This window comes from Necator americanus, chromosome I (assembly GCF_031761385.1).
Source record: "Necator americanus strain Aroian chromosome I, whole genome shotgun sequence".
NCBI lineage: Eukaryota > Metazoa > Nematoda > Chromadorea > Rhabditida > Ancylostomatidae > Necator > Necator americanus.
In genome coordinates, this window is record NC_087371.1 from 3597741 (window position 1) to 3617922 (window position 20182).

Consider the following 20182-nt stretch of genomic DNA (forward strand, 5'->3'; position numbering starts at 1 on the left):
GGTTTTGAACCATCGACCGTGCTGGCGCGGCGAAAAATCTTACCGGCTGCTCTACATCTGACCTGAATTTTTATTTATAATCTACTTATGTGTGCTCAACCGGGTAGGCTCGATGAACCTTCGATTGAGGCTGGGGAATGAGAAGTGAAAGAGTGTAGAAGTAGATGAAGAGTGTTCGTTGAGGAAGACGTGTCGCATTCGTTCGGTTGAAAGCATTCGGCGCTATACATCTTACACTAAAGAAGAAAAATAGCAGAATAGAATTTTTTTCTTAAAAAAAAATTATAAGAGTATTAGATGTTTCTTTACTGTACTTTCAGGGAACAAAGTAGAGTTTCGCCGGTTCACATCTCCGGTCACAAATGAACAAATTTCCGAAAATAGATTGCTTCCTCTTCCGAGTGCATCCGGCTTTCTTTATAATGGTTGTGGTTTTCAATTTCACACTGACCTGCTACTAGGAAATTGTGAGGATATTTTCTTTTTAATATTTGCGATTCACATTGCTGCTAAATAACTTTTAGAGCGGATTAAAATTGATTGAAATAGATCAACCGATAGTTTTCGACTAAACTACCAAAGATATTGCAAACGGATGGATCAATCCACGGTCAGGATTAAGCCAAGATAAAAGAAAATCACAGTACCAATATATCTATACCAATATATTATTCAAAAACCATCCAGAAAAATCTATTCGCGTTCCATTGCAGTTAAGGAAGCACCGAGGCAGCATGCCGGAAGGACCGCAACAATACAGGGACAGTAGTTCACTGAGCTCACTGTGAAAATACCTTCTGTTAATGTACAACCTTTCATGAGTCTCCAAATGCACACGAACCTCGCAATATTTCCCTAGTAAATTAAATAAATAAATAAAAACAAATAAGTACGGTGGATTCAGGGTGTTTCCCTGCGGAAGCTTTGGAATTTATCCAATTTGCTCTTCATATCGACAAATTTGCCTATGGGGAATTAGGCAGTGAATCCGATTTTATGCCGGCTACCGTGGGCAAGAGGGAAAACTTTGATGCCTAATCCTTAGCGAGATACATAGTGCTGGAACTTCAGTAAATGAGCACAAGAATTAAGTTCGGTTGCATTGACATTTAGCAGGGCATTTTTTAAAAAAATAATTTACATATTTTTCCGATCTAATTAAATTGTTCACTGAAGGCAAAACACTTACGGTAAATTTTTGCTGCTTTTCGCTTTTTTTGGGCTGACAGGGCTTGATGTTTGGAAACTTTGTTCCATCGAATTTTTCCTATTTTCAACTTCAGCTATTTCTTATTCAGCGACTTCATTGCCATCCTTAAGTTTTTCTTTCTCAAAAAACTTATTTTGCATTTTTCGGCCATAATTATCCGAACGATGTGGTTTAAAAAGAAAAATGAAAACAAGCATTAACTTGGGAAAATTTACAGCAATTTCTCACGCAACCTTTTAGTTAGTGCTTTCTTACAAACGAATATATTTTCTATTCGTTTTCCCATTGCTTTTCGAAATAATTAGGGGTCATAGGAGACGTTACTTGACCTATGGAATAAAATAAAATAATGTTAAAATAGTTTTTAATTGATTTTCCTGAGCTGTACCCAAGATTGGTATTGATCGTCTTTATTAAACAAAAGCTAACGTTTCGTCGTTATCGACTTAATTCAGCATACGATTCAACATGCCAAGATTCAAAGACAGTTGAACATGAGCAATGTAAAAATAATTTGTAACCATAGAAAATAGAAATAAAGGTCACGTTGTTACGTGAAAATTAATTAAAATGGATGTGAGCGTAGATTTTTCCTCAATGACTAAATAATTGAGGTGGTACGTGCAATGCAGTTCTGCAAAAAATCCTACTGTGACAAAAATAACATTAAAAAATAACTGGTGGAACGTTGTACGAATGAATGAATGAATGAATGAATGAATGAACGAATGAATGAATGAGTGAGTGAGTGAATGAATGAATGAATGACTAATGGGTGGATGAATGAATGAATGAATGAATGAATGAATGAATGAATGAATGAATGAATGAACGAATGAATGAATGAGTGAGTGAATGAATGAATGACTAATGAGTGAATGAATGAACGAATGAACGAACGAATGAATGAGTGAGTGAATGAATGAATGACTAATGAATGAATGAATGAATGAATGAATGAACGAATGAATGAATGACTAATGAGTGAATGAATGAACGAATGAACGAATGAATGAATGCATGAATAAGTGAATGATCTGATGGTAAATCAATGGCATCTCTAAAACATGACGAATGAATGAATATATGAGTGAATATATGAACAAGCCCCCTCCACCCCTAACACCTGCACACGTGAATGTGGTGTTCAGTTAAGCCACGCCCACTGAATATTATCAGGGCAAATAAAAATGAAGATGCTATCGTGACTCTTTGGGAGGTTTTCCTTTGGGAGGATGTGCACTTATCAATCAATCCAAACAAACACTTTTTTTCCTGAGCAATTAAAATGGCCCATATCCTTCATCTTAGAGCTTCGTCATCACGTCGTCGTCCTTCTTTCAAATCACGTCTATTTTTCAGGGTTCTTTTTCGCTTCATTCCGTATTCGTCGGCCAAGAAAACTCAAAAACAATGCATAGGACGGCGGACTAACTTGAAATTATGAGTCAGATGAAGCGGATATTGGAGAGAAACAACGAAAGACAGGAAATTAATAGATAAAAATAATTGGAAAATATCATCATTATTTCATAAATCACATTGCCCGTCGATTTTTAAGCAGCCTATCTATAAACGCTAAGTTTTTAGTGGCCTGGCGAGAATTCTATAATTGGACGAAACAAAAAACTTCCATAATTTTCCCGTTGGTTTTATTTTCCTGATTATTTATGAGGCGTAGGATCGAAGGAGAAGGATAGATGGATAAAAATTTATGACCTACTTAAATTTCAGGCGGGCAAACAAAACACTTTCCTAAGCTTTCCATCTCCGAGAAAAAAAAACGCTCAGAGAATATCAGATTTAATCTTGTGTTCAATCTTGTTTTCATCGTTTTCATCGACAATATTTACGTAAATCCAGATTAATCCAGATTACTATGAGTTCTTTATTTACAGAAAAAGTTCCTTACTTACATATTTAAAATGTTAATGTACTGTATTATAAGTTATACTCGACAAAGCTGGAATTTTTTCTCCACATTAATATTATAGATTTATTTTCTAGGAGTTCCAAATGCCATGCAATTTTATTCTTTCAAAAAACATTGTTGACGCTCATTTTGTAGTGAGGCAATCCATAAATAAATCCTGAATATTTTTTCTTGTAAAGATTACGAGAAGAAATGTACTTTTTAATGATTTTCACTTATTCGAAGCCTAACTTACCGAAATAAAGGGATTTACACTACGTTTCAAGCTTAATTTGACATCTACATGGGTACAAAATTAGGATACCGTGGATAAGGTTCAAAGTATTGATTTTTTGAAATTTTTCTACTTTATAATATAAAAACTGCTGGAAAAAACAACCTGAATTTTGGGGAAATGTCGTAGAAGAACTTTGTTAAAACTACACTACGAACATTTTCAAAAGTTAACAAATAAAAGTATTTAGTGCAGTCTAAATGATTATAAATTTTTAATCAAATTTAAAACCACCAGGATCGTTACGATCCTTATGTCTTACCCAAGGATAGAGCCCTAAACGAATTACTAGCAATTTGGATCGAAAGAAAGAACCCTCTTTTGTTGATTACGCATGTGTGTGGGGGTGTGGGTGGCGTTGTAGGAGCCGTGTTTGGAGATTCTGGAAAGACACCAGAGTTCCATCCGCTCCAGTTCATTACGATGACGTCATCATGAGATGGGCTGTTTGGGTAGGAACGGATCTTAAAGAATTACACATGCCAGACCGACGAAATCCGTAATAACCCGTTTCCGCTTCGACAGGGAAAATCCTCAACTACACATAAATCCAAATGATTAGTTCAGCACAGCACTATACAAGTGAATCTTCCAAGGGAAAATTCCAAACCTTCTGATGTTCGGTGGTCGAAAACAAAACGCGGAAATCATTATGTCCGGCCGTCCCTGAGGAGCAGGCCGCGAATAGCGTAACCCCGAAAAAAAGAAGAAAGCTAAGCATTTTACGACACACCGAAATACTCGGCACTCAAATGAAAGAAAAACAGAAATTTACGTGGTCCCAGCAGGACAGGGGTCAACTGATGGTGGTTTTACTTTGTTAATCTGAAGAATGGAGGATTTCCGAGGAACTCTTTAAGGTCACTGCATATAAAATGTAAATGTATAAAAAAAATAGACCAAACATATTTAATAATTGAAAAAAGTGGGAGATAAAAATTTCAGGATGAATTTCAGGATATGTATTTATTATTCGGAGCGGTAACAAAGTGTATCGATCCACGTTAAAGGAACGTGAAATTATTTTAATGCTTGACCGGCGTAATTTCTCGAAATTGCTGCTGTAACTATGTAAAACAATTAGAATTTAATTTAATATTAATTTAATAGACTCAGAAAACATTAAAATTCCTAGGCAACAAAAAATAAATAAATAAAAGTACATACTGATTACCAAATGAACAATAGGCGGATCGTTTACAAAAAAAAAGAAAACTAAAAAGTAAACATACCACTTATTATTACCTTAGGGATATTAAACCGCCAACAGAAACCCACAAGTATGAGTAATAAGATAGTAATATCATGTTTACTTTTTAGTTTTCTTTTTTTTTTGTAAACGATTCGCCTACTGTTCATTTGGTAATCATTACTTTTATTTATTTATTTTTTTGTTGCCCAGGAATTTTAATGTTTTCTGAGTCTATTAAATTAATGTTAAATTAACTTATTACCCATATTTATGGGTTTCTGTTGGCGGTTTAATATCCCTAAGGGACCATCCTGGCTAGTGATGCCCTGAGCTTGCATGGCTGTTGTAAAAATTCGTGCGACTTCATCACTGATCTACTGAGAAAATGTTGGAAAATTTTCTTGAAAAAGACTTACGCCAATCCTGGGCCTCCTTTTCCTCGTTTAACTACTTTACTGTGCTAGATTTATCACGATGTTTAGAACTTTGGAAAAAAAAACTTTTACTCTGAAAATTACAAGTAATTAATATCGATTAGGAAAAATTTTTGCTTCTCAATATTTTTCTTAGCTGGACAGTACCCGTTATAAAGTGATACCAACCAGCTTTTGAAGAAGAAATCTCTGGAGAAAACAGAGCTACGCTGGAAAATCTTTAGGATATATATGGCTAAGCGTTGAGGTGGACCGGTTCGGAGTGTGCAATGTACCGGCGCGGTATCGTTTCTCAAGTGTGGCCGGTCATGTTCAATGCTATGATAAACAAAAGCTCGGCTTTTCATCGCGCACGGCGCCCTCTCGATTACTCTGAAAAGCGTGCGAAGTGGCGAACGCCTGCTGTGAGCGAAAAATGGAGGGGGGGGGGGGGAATTTGAAAATTTGGGTCCCGCTTCGAATTTGAATCAATCAGAATGCAGTTGTTTCCACGCACTTCTTCACTTGTGAACATTTAACGTTTAATATATTACTACTATTATTTACTTATTTATTTACTATTATTTATTATTTAGTTTATTATTATTATTATTATTATTATTATTATTATTATTATTATTATTATTATTATTATTATTATTACTATTATTATTATTATTATTATTTATAATGATGACGTCATTTATTTGTTTTATTTATTTGTAATAATTTTCAAATAACTAATTAATTCATTTTATAATTAATTTTATAATCTTTATGACTATTATTCAATTAATTAACTAAATAATTATAATTACATATTTTTTGTAATTATTAATCAAATATTTAATTAGTTAATTTATATTTTATTAATTTTCAAAAATTTTAAAAACGAAAGATCAACAAAAATCAAGAACAAGGCGATTCCACCTTCAATAGGTCTCTGAGATACTAAAAGTGGGCGGGCCAAACGCCACTCACTTGCCCCGCCCACAATCGATAAGATTGTAACTGACGTCCTCGTCGCGTCGCAAACTATAAACTAACTACTACAGCGTCAGCACTAAAATTATATTCTTTACATCAATGAGGGATCGATTCTTCCGTTATCGAATCATTCATGGATAATACCGAATAATTGACAGAAACATAATTAAACTTTATTTTATTGCACTCAAAATTATCGTATAGAGGTAACAAAGGAATGTCATGGTAATTTTTGTCGGCTTCAGTTATTTTAACAGCACATATCGTTCCTTCTCTTTCGATTTCTTCTTTTTCTTTTTCGATTTTCTCTGTTTTTCTTTTGATTTCTTCTCCGTCTTCTTGCGATTTTTTGAACGTTTAGTGGTTTTCTTCGGGACTTTTTTGAATGTCCAAGTACTTGATGTGCCTGCTTTCTTTTTCTGCTTTGCTCTTTGCTTTGCGGATAATTTTGTTACGCTTTTTTTCGGCGACTCGTTTTTTTTCGGCATTTCTTTGCTGTCGCTTATTTCCTTGCTTGCGATTTTCTCGGTGCTGCTTCGACTGACAGGCTCCGAACTGACAACGGTAATTTTCTCTACAATACTGCGTTTAATCTCCTGTTCGGTGACACCACCAGAACCGACTGAAGAATTTCCAACGCTCGACGGTGCGGATACTCTTTCTGGGATTCTATAACGACTCATCGATACTGATAATGACGATGAAGAACCTTCTTCTTGTCTACGAACGGCCGGGGTCCCATTTTCGTCTTCAAGTGAGATCGAAGGCAAAATATCCTTTGAATCCAAAGCAGTCCCTGTCTTCTCTGCACCATCCACCTTTGAATCATTCTTTTCAATAAACGGTGTTCTCAGTAAAGTGCCATCTATCGACGTTCTCTTCTCTTCCTGAAATCATTTTTTTCAGTTCATTTGAAAACTTCTTCACTACTAATCAGATTGTTCAGCTACCTTCTCAGGTGATTTGCTCACTTTATCTGATTTCGATGAATCCACTGATACAGGTGACTTGCTGGAATCGTCCATGTTCGCTGAAACAGTGTTTGGAGTAATTTGTTTGCATCGATCCAGAAAGGGAGATAGAAACAAAACGGAGGAGGGAGCTTCAATTTTTTGACCTAATTTTTAATTTTTTTTTGCAGTCCTTTTGATAGTCGCTGAAAGGGTGCGCGCTCGTTTGGAGCTTCGACATTTCTTCTCCTTTTTTAATCCTACTTTACAGGACAGCAACTCTAACAGCAAATATTAGAAGTTCTCCGTGCTTAGCGCAATCCCAAGTAGTACATATTTGAGTGATCGATGGTTGTCAGCATTTGTTTCATTGAAAGCATATAATCGCTCATCTGAGCGTTCAAACATGAGGAAATCTCTTTTCTGGATCTCCTCTATAGTCCCATACAAAAGGAAATAATGTCTCTGGCGTGCCAGTCCGTGTATTCTTTTAGGGCACAAGGACTAAGACCCCAGAGACTTTATTTGTACTTCCTGCGTATTCCTTTTATTTTTACTTTTATTCTTTTAAACTTCTAAGCCATTTAGGAGTTCAATTAAACCTTTGTAGTGACTTTTTCATATATATATCCACGAAAAAAAGAAGCTTACGACACCTTGAATACCGTAACATTTTAAACTAAGTGAGTATAGTTAAGCAGCATCGGGAAATAATCCACTGTCAAATGAGTAGTCAATGATGAGTGCCAAACATTTCACAGGATCATTTTTTTTTTGAGTGGGGGAGGGGGTGTTTGAACAATTTTCGATTACGACGAGATTTGAATTCACTGGTTTTAGCCCACCCTTTCAAGTCCAATAATTTGTACTCTTTAGGAGGACGAAAGCGCAAACGGTGGAAACATTTTACCAATTGGGAGTTGATCTCCTTGACTGTACCGTGGGAAAGTGCAGAAAATATGCAGCAAGGATAAATATGATTATAGAAGTTAGCGGATAACAATTTTAGCCGTTTCTGGTTATCTTAAGTTTCTCTGAGTTGAGAAATTTTTAGAAAATATTTGCCGAAAAAAAGCAGATCTGTAACATAATAAATCTACCGCTTGATGTATTCGCTTGGTTTGAAAACGATGGGAATCTCAATTTAAAAAGTTATTCATTTACTTTTCTCTTCTAGAAAATATAGGTGCTCAATATATTTTTTCTAGCTCTAGCAGGAAGAATGCTGGTGTTATTTTTATTTTATTTTTATTTTTTTTCATGTTTTTCAATATTTTTCCTATACTAACAGAAGAATGCTGCCTGTCTTGCATACGACGCAGGCGCTTCGCCTCTGTTATATAGGTTCAAGCAGGACGGTGTTATGCGGTCCGGCGTCAGTGGGTTATCGTTCACCTCCCTTCGGGGAATTTCCCATAGGCACAAACTTGACCGTCCCACTTTTTCTTTCTACAACATGCATGCGGAGTTTTTTTTCGACATTTTTCCAGAAAATTCCCTGTATTTTTAATTCAGCTCAGATCAAACAAGTGGTGGTGCCGTGGGCGTTTGATTTTCTCCAAGGTACCGCAAGTAAAAATTTAGGTGCTCAAATTAACTTTGTCAGTGATTTCTTCATATGATCCACAAAAAAAAGCTCACGCCACCTCGGATACCGTAAAATGTCAAATCAAGTGAACATAGTATAGTTAACCAACATCTAAACAACCATTCCACCGTCAAATTTTTTAAAAGTAAGATTTAAATATGGTAAAAATAAAATGATTTATACACTAATTTCCATTTTCGTATTTTCTACCTTAGCTAAATTGGGTATCGGAGCACTTGGGATGCGCTAACGCGCTCTACTGCGATTCATAATCGTTGACAGCGTTCTTTTCCTCCCAGACATGTCTGGTACCAATTTATCGACACCGGAGGTATGAAACGCTTGGTTGGCACTAGAGCGGTTACGAACCATCGATTGATCATGCTACAGCCACAGCAGAACCTCTTACCGACTGCGCCACACCTGGCTCATACATATATGCTATTCTCCAAAATTCTCTATGTTCTTTTTGATTCTCTGTAATCCTCCATTTTCTTCCGTACTCACCTTTTTATCACTCCTTTCTCTCTTCTCTTCGTTTCAAAGCACAGGGATAACGCTGTGGAACGTAAAGATAACGTAAACGTAAACGTTAACAGACGCTATAGTCGGGTCAAAATCACATGGAACTGGGTACATTTACGTAAGTGGCTGCGTTCGAAGCGATACGGTGGAGCTAGCGGTTGGGATCGAGGTGGGACCATCGATAAGTGGTGCTAACAGGGGTCCCATCTCTATCCTATCCATCCAGGTCCATCGCGCGCCGCTTACGCAGCTGCACAGCACTTCAGCCTCGTTTTGATTTGGCTGTAACCGTCCGGTGCCATTTCAGCACATCTTTAGTGTATTACTGTCACAAAATGTACTAAAATGTACGGTTATCATACTAGAGAAGACCACCAGTCCATCTTATTTTTCATTCAAACCCCTTTCAAGCCGAAATTTACCAAGCTGATGATATCCTGAGAGCAATTATTTCAGGCGCTTTCCTGAAATAGTTACTTTCACAACAAAAATGGTTCACCTTCGTTTTCAGATGGTGGGGTTACGTCGACGCTTTCCGATTCCTCACTTTCGTTTTGTTCTTCTTCATCTTCATTCAATTTCTTTTGCTCTAACTCTTTTCGTACTTTCTAAAACTAAATTTTGCATAAATCAGCAGGAACATTTTACATCTGCAACACTTTAAAAGAGGAATTTCTCTATTCTCTTTCAAAATGAGGTCCAATCTCAAACTCTCATCAACTAATCCACAATTGCTAACGATTAATGTCAAACATTGTTGCATTCTGGATAACTCTATATCGATTATTGAAGATAATACCTAGCGGGAAACTTTAAAAAAAAAATATGACAGTCGTTTATTGAAGATTACATGTGCTGGAAAATTCTGAAAGATGCGAAAAAAATAGAAGTTGCTGTGCATGGTTTTGTTGGATTTTGCACCGCCCACAGTATGCTTAGTGATTTATGAAGGCGGAAATATTTTCTAGTCAGGATAATGCTGTAATAATCGTATGAAATAGCACCGCTTGTTGTTGTACGTTCAGCCCCCGTTTATCCAATAATACTCTTCCAGTCAAGCTGGATAAAGCGCTCTAGCGGAAAAATGTGTCCAAGTTGGATAGATTCCCATCCAACAGAACTTTGTCCGCGGACAAACATATTAGTCGGCGGCAATAAGTTTTCACTCATTTTTGTAGTGAGAATGTTTGTCCGCAAGAAACAGCTGGGTCCTGCAGGGATGTGTCCGTCGCAACGGAACCGGATAACATTGGATACCTCGAGAAAAGAATCCCCTTCGACGATTTTCTTTTCATCGTATTTATCTTCGTAAGGATGGACATCGTGGATATATATTGGATATGAGGCCGGGTTGAAAATTCAACTTGCACGGTGTGCTACAATACTTTCCACTTATTCTTCAACATTTCCTTTTTCTTTAACTTTTTAACCTTTTACAATTATCTAACCTTATTTTTTAATTGCCAAACATTTTCATAGAATTTGGAGGAAATGTAGAAAGAGGAAGGCATCGTGCACTTATTTCTGGAAGCTCTATGTTCCTTTTTTCGAGCTTAGTAGCTTTAGGATACATGTGATAGATCCTTCAGAACTGATGCTTAGGTTCTAGGGCGCCCACCGTCTTAGTTGCTCACTTCCAGAATTGAGAAAAATAAGGATTAAGTACTCCACAATTACACTTTACCTTAGGATTTTTCATTGATTATTTTGTACGTCAGAGAAATATTCAGTCAATTCGTCAGAAAAATAGAAAAAATGAAAAAAAAAATAATAAGAAATCTTGTACGTCAGAGAAATAGAAATAGAAGAAAATACAAATTCAGAGAAATAAGTCTTGAGTACTCCCCAACTACACTTTATCCCGGGATTTTTCATTGATTATTTTATACGGTCCTTATCAGATACAAGTGTCCAGCTCGGGAACATTTCTCGTTCTGTTACGAGCTGTCACGGACCCAGTTCTCGCCTGTTGTGGAAAACCTAAGCGGACATCCAGAAATAGGTTGTAATATTTCAAAAAAAAAAGAAGATAACTACTAGCGATTTTTCTAACCTTTCGATATCTGATAACGAGAAACGTGGTTCCTGCCGTTATGGTCATAAATCCCATAATTAAAGCGAGTAATGTTCTACGTCGTATTGCGACTATGTACAGGTAGCCAGATTTCCAGAATGGTTGTCTCGGAGCTTCTCGAATATCCATAACTAGAAATGAACTCCGCTTCTCCGAATCTGTTTATGTATGAATAACATATTTGATAAATTTGATACGGAAACACTACGGATTACGATTACTGCAGTATTTTTCCATCTCCTATATAAAAATTCGATGAATCTTCATTGTGCATAAGTTGACTATTAGTAGATTTATTTATTCATCTATTGTTTATTTTTTTTATTTTGAAAACGAACATAGATATGCCATAAAATAAAATAGAACAACAATAAAAGCAAGAAAGAACGGAGCTCACTGGAGTTTTGCGTTAAAATTAGAAAATATTCGTGAAAATTCACGAGTAAAAAAAGCAATTGGTGTTAGTAAATTGTTGTTTCGATCATTGTGTAGCCCAACATCCGCTCCAAAATCCCAACAATTACGAATTGCAGTAAAAAGTGTTGGCTCAGTGGATTGATACGTCAGTGATTTTGCCTTTTTTTTTAACTTAAAGGCATCACCTCACGAATCCGAGGTGGTACGAGTTTAAGGCGAGTTATGCGTATGTGGGGTTGGGGAATTGGGTGATTCCGTCTATTTCCTCCTAATTGCAGTAAAAAAACGGCCCGGAACATGCTGCGCGAGCACAGGATTGGCGCGTTCCAATCGAACTCGCTGTAGAAAATAGCGCCCCGGAACGTCGAAGCCGCATCTTCCGATCCGTTTTTTACGGCATTTAGAAAGAAATGAGCGGGATCACATCCCTTTCTGCAATCTACGATCCCGTATAGTCTTTGACCATCGGAAATCAATATCACGTCAGATTCGTGGGGCGCCTTTAATTATTCTTGCGTCTAGCTATTACTAATTATTTGGCCTACTTGGGTTGGGTTTTCGCAGTGTTTTGGGCAACAGCACATTTTGTAATATCTGAGTAACCTTACTATAACCGTGTAAGTCATATAGCTCGCACGTGCTCAAAACCAATATATCAAGTCAGTGTTTTATTCTCCCATACAAATCTGGTAGCAAATTTATTGATCTCAGAAGGTTAATAAGCTTAAATCGATGGTTTCACATGGATCGTGCAGTCATGGCGGAACCTCTTGCCGACTGCGCTACACCAGAACTGAACCAACTATGACTATAACTGCGAGCTACACCCTACCTCCATCTAATCATGGCGATATCCCAACAACGTCAGTTTCGCGAGACTTCTTCAATTGCATTAAAGGCATCACCCCACGAATTTGAGGTGGTACGGAATTCAGGTGGACCATTCGTATACAAGATCCGTTCATTTCTTCCTAATTGCCGTAAAAAACGGCATCGAAGATGCGGCTTCAAGCGTTCCAGGGCGCTATTTTCTACAACGAGTTTGATTGGAGCGCACCAACCTCGTGCACGCGCCGCATCTTCCGGACCGTTTTTTTACGGCAATTAGGAAGAAATGGGCGGAATCACCCCCATCTCCATGATCTTCTATCCCGTATAAGAGTACTCCACCTGAACTCCGTACCGCCTCAGATTCGTGGGGTGATGCCTTTAACCGTCAGAGTAACAATACAACGTTCCATAAATGGGTTTTCTCACGAACTGCTCTTCACAAGCCTAAGGGTAATAAGCTCGTTCTCACTGATTATTACAATATCATCAAGTGGAGTGGCACACAAGCCTCGCGAATTTCTTCTCTCATCCAGAACTACTCTCCTGGTCGTAATATCATAAATAATCATTCTCGATCCATCCGCAAAAACCATAAACTCCTCCACTTTGCACATTTGTCTGCCTGCCACCGGGAATGTATCGACGAAACTTCCGTCATTGTTCAGTAAAATAGTTGAATCGTCATCTCCTGACAAAGCAATGAATGGTGAGGTGTAAACAATGGTATGAACAGCTTGGGGCTCGCTTGGAATTGTTTTCAGGCGAAGATCGGGTATCGGAACGATCCATATACCGCCTGTTTCTGTTGCGATACACGCCTCATCACCACTCCTAAACAAAAAAAATCACTCAGCGAGCATATTGTTCGAAATTATTTGCAACGACAATCTCGACAACAATTTTTTTCTAAAAAAAAAAGTTGGAGACCTGCTCATTGAGATAATCGATACTGGTTTCTCGGATGAGGCCGAATTTCGAATCTGTCTGGGCAGATCGCTCACGGAGAGTCGCAAAGTCTGAAATGGACACCTAATACACATACAACCCGATAAAACCTCGCGACACCCGTGTTATGTTTTTTTTGCGGCCCAGATGGGGTTACAGTACACGTTTGCGCGGCGGGAACAATTCTGCGTTCTCAGCCGTCCGCATGCGGTTGATAACTGCAGTCGACTATGTGAACGTTACAAGTTGTACTGGATACAACAGATTTTTCTTTCTTTGCTGGATTCGTAGCAGCGTGTTATTATTTTTTAACACAGTGAAAGGCACAAATTTTTTAGATGTAAGAGCAAAAAATTGAAAAAAAAATTAAGAATACAAATATGGAAGAACAGCTTTCTGAGAATTTCTCACCTTAACGTTTTCCAGTCCAGTCCCTTTCAGCTGAGATATAATAATATTACCATCCTCTCCACACGAGATCAGCTGGGAATTTGAGATCCAGTCCAGAGCGGAGACGGTTTGTGAATGAACCTGAACATTTACGCCTTCACCTGAAATATTCCCATAATCAACTCTAGTCGGGTCAAAACGACATGAGTCACGAGTGTAGTTGCGGTACATTTACGTACGTGCTCGAAACGGCGCGGTGGAGACAGCAGTTGGAACCGAGATGGGACCGTCGCAAAGTGCAGCGATGGGTGGTGCCAGTAACGGTCCCACTACGCTCCTAACTGCTACACCGCCCCACTGCAGCGCTTCGAGAGAAGCTGCGTACACAATTGCGTACGTGCTTCATGTCGTTTTGACCCTGCAACGCGTGTGAACCAACTTTCGAAGCACTAGCCACTGTTTCGCCTATCACAACGTGAACATCTCCAGCCACATCCCCGACTGCAAGAACTCCCTGCGGCGACCATGAAGAACTCGACGGGCATACAGCCAGGGGTATAGAGGTGGCCTGAAGTTCTCATCAAGTGGATTCAGGTTAATGAGTGAAGATTGCATCTACAAGTGATTTTTTTAAATAAATGTGATGGTTTCGTAATACCATTCAACAAATTACAGTCGTGATGTATAATAAGCTATTATCGGGTGAAAAGTATTTAGGAAGGGTGGGCTACTCATCCCTGCTCTAATCGAACTACACTCGAATTTCACCTTAGGGCGCAAAATCTTTCCCAAAGCACAAAAACCACCAGGTACTGAGTTTCTCATTCGAAAAGGCGATAGTTCATTCATCAATCGACAGTTCTTCACTGGAGGTGAATAGCTTAGTCAGTCGGGGCTCCTAAAGCCTGAGAGATAGTTTTCGAGTATCCATAAGGCTAAAAAAAAACTACGGGAAAAAAGGAGTGTAGAACTAAAACAGTTGATGTTAATGTTAATGTCCTAACTTCACCAACCTCTCCAAAAAAACTTACTGCGAGTGACTATAAGTTATATAGTTAGGTTGTATCATGTAGCAATTCTTACGCTTTGAAAAAAAAACCAGAGGTGGCCTCGGAGACAGCTTTACCGCAATCCACATTTGACAGTTAAGAGCGGTTTTTGCGCTCTAAGTGCAGCTGGAGTCCAGTTCAACCGGAGCAGTGTTGAGGGTCCTCATCCCCCACCCCAACCCTCTTTTACCCACTATAATCATTATTTAAAAATGGTTAGTGGGCTTAGGTTCGGCAACCACCTTGACCATTCACTCCAAGCTCTATGTATGCGTGAAATATGGAGCTACAATTGTGACTTTCAGGAGAGTCCGGAGAGTGAACTGTGATTCTGTATTATGTCATAATCAAATGGAAGTAAAAAGAAATCTCATGGATACCTTGCTTCTTTGCGAAACTATGATCTTTCCCTCGTGACAACACCATGTGTCGTGATCTGTCTCGCCTATAAGAATAGCGACACGACCTGCAGAGCCACTTGATAGCGACACCACATCCAGGGTTTCAGTCGAAAGCTGAAAGAGATCCTAATGAAGAAGAATGTTCCAGAAAAGAAGGTGAGGTTTCTAAAAAAAAAATTCCACGAATAACTAAGAGAAACTTCTGCTGGGAACGTTCCGGGCAACCTATTGAGCTCTTCATTCATGTTAGAGTTTTTTTTTCCATCATTTTTCAACTTTCTTCTCTCTTATCACTATTTATTTACTGTATTTCATTTGTATTTGTCCTTGCCATACATCATTTTTTGCAGGATATTGAAAATTAAACAAATAAATACAAATATAAATAAATAAATAAATGCACACGTAAGTAAATACATAAATAAATAAATAAATACATAAGTAAATGAATAAGTAGAAAATATAGAAAAGGCTGGTCGGTGATTTGCGTCCTTTCTATATCTTTTATAGTCGTGGCAGAGACATGGTAACAATATCCGCGTCGCGTAATTTAGTTAGAAATTCCTCAGTCAATTTTGCCTAAATAGCTTAATTTGCCTACCAACAAGGAGAATATCCAATTCTTCAGTGCCCCTAAGGGTAGGAAAATTACAAATCTTTAAGAGACTTTTTTGGAACAATTCTTTGATCAGCCTAAAAAAACATTTGTCGCCTGCATCGCCGAGCACCCGTCAAACATTCTTTAGGATCTTAGATGCAGGAAAAAAGCTCCGCCTCATCTCGGACTTCTCAGCGCGCCTTTAGACTTTTCGACACTTTTTTAACTCTTGGATATCGCCGTAAACCTCCCACAGAACATGTGTCGTATTACAGTTGTTACATGCAGCTGTAAAAAATAACGTGAAACAATGAAAAAGAGAAAAATGACAGAGAAATGTTCACACAAAATGAGAGAAGTGTTTACATCTGTGGTAATCCCCGTTGTGGACAATTTTTCTGAAAATTTTTCGTTGGGATATTCCAGTGGCCAGCCGAGAGCGAAGAGCAATGAACCAAACCCTTCTTTTCAAATAATTTTACGTAATTAATTTCCGCTATCAGTACTCAGGACAGTAACTTATTTCAAGGATTTCGATAAACCACTAGAAGTTTGCATTTGTCCTCTAGTCGTTAATTAAACCTCAACTCTTTAGTTCCATAAATATTATTAAATTAAAATGCTTCTGGTGGTTAAAGTGGTGTTCAGTGTGCTGGGCAAGGATACAGTTTATTAGAAAGCTGGAAAAAGGATGTTGTTTAGAAGAAATACTTGGAAAATTTATAACTTACAAGTGAGACCGTACATGTCCGAATGGGTTGAAGTTGAACGAGGCTAGTTGAGTGAAATGATAATAAACGATCATAGATTCGAGATGCAGCCGAGTCGTGCAGCATTGACTCAACGAGAGTGATTGTCTAAAAATACAAACTGCGTAGATTGAGAATCTATCAAAACAGACTCGTAAACATATTCTGAACAAAATCAAGGAGTCAAAATCTATGCCTCGGGGGTTTTTTTAAACGATCTAAGGAGTTAAGATTTATTTAGTTCCACAAGTGCACATCCCAAAATCCAGTATTGGTCAATCTACCTTTCTAGACGGTGTAAAACGCGTTACACACACCATCTTCAGCAAGCTCTGAATATGTCTAACTGGATAGACGCGACGCGTCCACCTTAGAACTCACTCCTTCTCTGCCTCATACACCGCACACACACTCTTTCTTCCCTCTACCTGTCTCAATCAAAGGCGCACTACGCTCACTCGCTTGGACATACTCGGCGTCGACTATATACCAACCATATCGTCCCCTGCCACTACATTAAACTCGTCCGAACCGGCCTACCTGGCAAGTGTAGCGCGGTGGTAGGAGGTCCCACAGTATTTTCGTGGGGTCGGCAACTTTTAACTCTGCTAGGCTAACCAAACCTTTTCTTCATCCTACTGAGGTCGATTGGTACCGGATTGGTTTCGGAAGATAAAAACAGCAGTTTCATCCATTGATTGATCCTCCGCAACTAATTGCGTAGGCAATTAATAAAAAGGATAAGAGGACAAAATGTCCGCTTGGGATGCGCACCACGTTTGCTTCAATTCAGAATCGTTTGAGGTTCACGAACGTGTAACTGGCCTATACAACGACTTGTGAGGGCTAGCCGATGTGTCAAATCAATTTTTTAATCCTCGCAGACAAATATGGTAACAATTCATCGACCTCAGAGGGATGAAAGGCGATGAGTGAGCACAAGGGCGGTTTCGAACCTACGATCGATCGTGAAGGCAGCGGAACCTCTTACCGACTGCGCTACACCAACCCCAGTGTAGGGTTAATACGGGTTTACAGACCTCAAACAGCTTTAAATTGAATTCGAGCAAGTTCTCAAATCTAAAGAGGGATTATCAATGCCGAACACTTTATCACTGCACCTCTAAATCGTGGAAGAAGTTCTTAAGTTGTGATTTTGATAAACTCAGACATACAGCCTCCTTTGAGTTGAGGAATGAGTTCTAGAATGATCTGGAGTGAGTGAAGATAGAAAGGAAACCAAAAGACTGATAATCACTGCACGAACAAGAAGGAAAGAGGTGTTCTGAACAGAGGAACTTTTCAGGATAAGTGAAAAAATGAGGAGTGTACAATGAATTCCCCCACTCTCCCGCCTACATACCTCTTCGCTTATCATCACTCCGTCCGCGTTCACTTCCACGTTATCGACTTCAGTTTGAACGGCTGTGGAGCGTCTCTCCATCGGATCCGTTTCCTTGTCCTCGGTTTTCATCGCATCCGTCATTGTTGAACATTCCGAGTAACTTGCTTTAGGTGGCTTCTTGGATTCAATTACTAGCGAATGTAAGGTTACGTCGGATAGCATTTTCTGGAACGGTGACGATGAGGAATGCAATATTCTTATTTTTCTAAAAAAAAAGAAAGGAGGAGATTCATTTCACTCCCTGAATCTCCCTGAAGTTGAAAGAACAACGTTCACATCACAAGGAAAAATCGAAAAAAAAAACAAAAATGAAGGACTCATAACACAGAACAGCAATGGATTCGTATATAAGAGAAAAGACTTTCTAATAAGAAGAAATTGGAACGAAAATTTTTAAAAACCATGAAAATTTAACGAAAAACAAGGCTACTTCCTAAATTCAGCAGCAGATACAGAATATATCGGCAGCGGTGCTGGAATCGAATTTCAATATTTAATAAATTATTTCAAACAGGGATCGGAAATTCAATTGCACAATATGAGGATAATTGGGGACGGGATATTCGCAATCAATATTTTGTACTAGTTTAATTTCATACTTATTTCTGCCGCATTAAAGCATACCACATTTAATTAATTAATTAATTTGTTTATTGAAAACATCTGCAAGTGTGCCATGAAACAAAAAAAAAAACAAGATGGAACAGAGGTCACTAGATTTTCGCCTGAATTTTACACAACAAGACTGGCCCTTCAAAGCGTGAGGTGTGGTGGGTTGGCAGGTTATTCTCCTGCTACAGAAGATGAGAAATCCTGTGTTTTGTGCAAGGTTTTAATCAATTACGATAAATAACTGATTTCTCACGGTTGCTGAGACGAGTGAAGGAGAAAATTCGACGGTCAGAAATAAAACTAGTGGCATTCATCGGCAGCACCGCTGTCTTCTACCCATTTGGTTGCCATGGCAACGGCTGAATTGGCGGCTAAACGAACACAATAGGTCCGATCCGGATTATTAAAAAGAACAACTTTATCTTTTTGATTTTCCTCTCACAAATCGCAGAGGGTGGAATCGCAATCGCAGATTCAGAGCAAAAATTTATCTATTCGACGCTCCAGCAAATATCTTCAGTCCATTCAGACTCGAAGCACCTTAAGCGCTTAGTACTGCTCTACTTCTCTGTAGATCTGAGAAATATATTGGAACCATTACTATGTGGGAAAGAATATGGACAAATAATTGAATTCTCTCCTTTTCAAAACCTCCTTATTTTTGGTTCTTTTTTTGAGTTTCCTAATTTTGATCACTTCTTTGTAGCGGAGGTCAAGGATACTAGAGGTCAAGGATACTAGAATATTCGTTAACAGCCGTCATTTTGCACCATGATGAAGTGGTTTTGACCGGTAGACTCAATGCCTGCGTAGTAGATATTAATATTTTCTTTATATTCTCTTATCTTTGCATATTTTTCTTGTCAATAAGGACCGAACCTCATAAACTCTGTTAAAAAAATAGTGCAACATTGTGCTTTATGCAAATTGTTCCCAACGGGTGGTAGAAGACTACAGTACCTGGATTACCTCCTCCACAAAACTACACTTCAACCCTAAGCAAACACCCTTATGAGTTTCCAGTTTGTGGTGATCACCGGAATAGGTTGACCTTGGTAATTGTGATCTACTAGGGATCTACACGGTGACCCATCACTGCGTTGGATGACCACCCTAATTTTCGACCATCAAGCGTCGTCGAGTGGTCCATTCTATCCGGTCCATAACTCTCTCAGTATCCGCCTCAATGTTACCGCTTAAGTCATTTCCAGCGTTTTTTTAAAGTTACCTCCGAGGTCTTGCGATGATAAAAGCCCGGAATGAAAGATCTAATTAACTCCTTGATCCCATTAATTAATTAGTCGCGTTCCTGGCCACAATCATTTCTCATACGTGATTTCGTTGATACTCTTTCATTTGTACCATCGCGGTCATCTTAGTCGATTAATTATTTGATCCTTAATAATTAATTAATGTTGCTTTCATTGTCCACGCGAAGTAATGGACGAGTTGTCGCGTTCTTCTCCGGGCAAAAGATGCTCTTAATGCGTAGTGTCACGACAGAAATGTTCCCGAAGGATCAGTAGTCAGATTGAGATGAAACCTTTGTAACTGTGTGCATTTCACCATATTTCTTCCTTTCAACTACAGTTTGAGGCTATCATTCCTAAATTATACTACCAGCTAAATGTAGCAACGG

The 20182-nt window shown here is 38.4% G+C and overlaps 2 protein-coding genes across 3 annotated transcripts; both read right to left on the reverse strand.

Annotated features, from left to right (window-relative positions):
* Window positions 1-6254: 6254 nt before the first annotated feature.
* On the reverse strand, window positions 6255-11275 carry RB195_004379 (uncharacterized protein; the record flags this gene model as incomplete). The annotated part of the gene is made up of 4 exons (XM_013444352.2): window positions 6255-6896; window positions 6960-7039; window positions 9572-9680; window positions 11126-11275. The coding sequence occupies 4 exons, from the start codon at window positions 11273-11275 to the stop codon at window positions 6255-6257; spliced, it is 981 nt and encodes a 326-aa protein (XP_013299806.2).
* Window positions 11276-12816: 1541 nt separating this feature from the next.
* On the reverse strand, window positions 12817-18093 carry RB195_004380 (uncharacterized protein; the record flags this gene model as incomplete). 2 transcript variants are annotated; one of them, XM_064182201.1, is made up of 8 exons in its annotated part: window positions 12817-13225; window positions 13322-13410; window positions 13751-13890; window positions 13969-14086; window positions 14169-14297; window positions 15159-15293; window positions 16509-16634; window positions 17890-18093. In XM_064182201.1, the coding sequence occupies 8 exons, from the start codon at window positions 18091-18093 to the stop codon at window positions 12817-12819; spliced, it is 1350 nt and encodes a 449-aa protein (XP_064033469.1). The 2 variants fall into 2 exon arrangements, with proteins under 2 accessions (XP_064033469.1, XP_064033468.1); XM_064182202.1 differs by lacking the exon at window positions 16509-16634 and having other exon boundaries at window positions 13969-14106; window positions 14165-14297.
* Between the last annotated feature and the right edge of the window lie 2089 nt (window positions 18094-20182).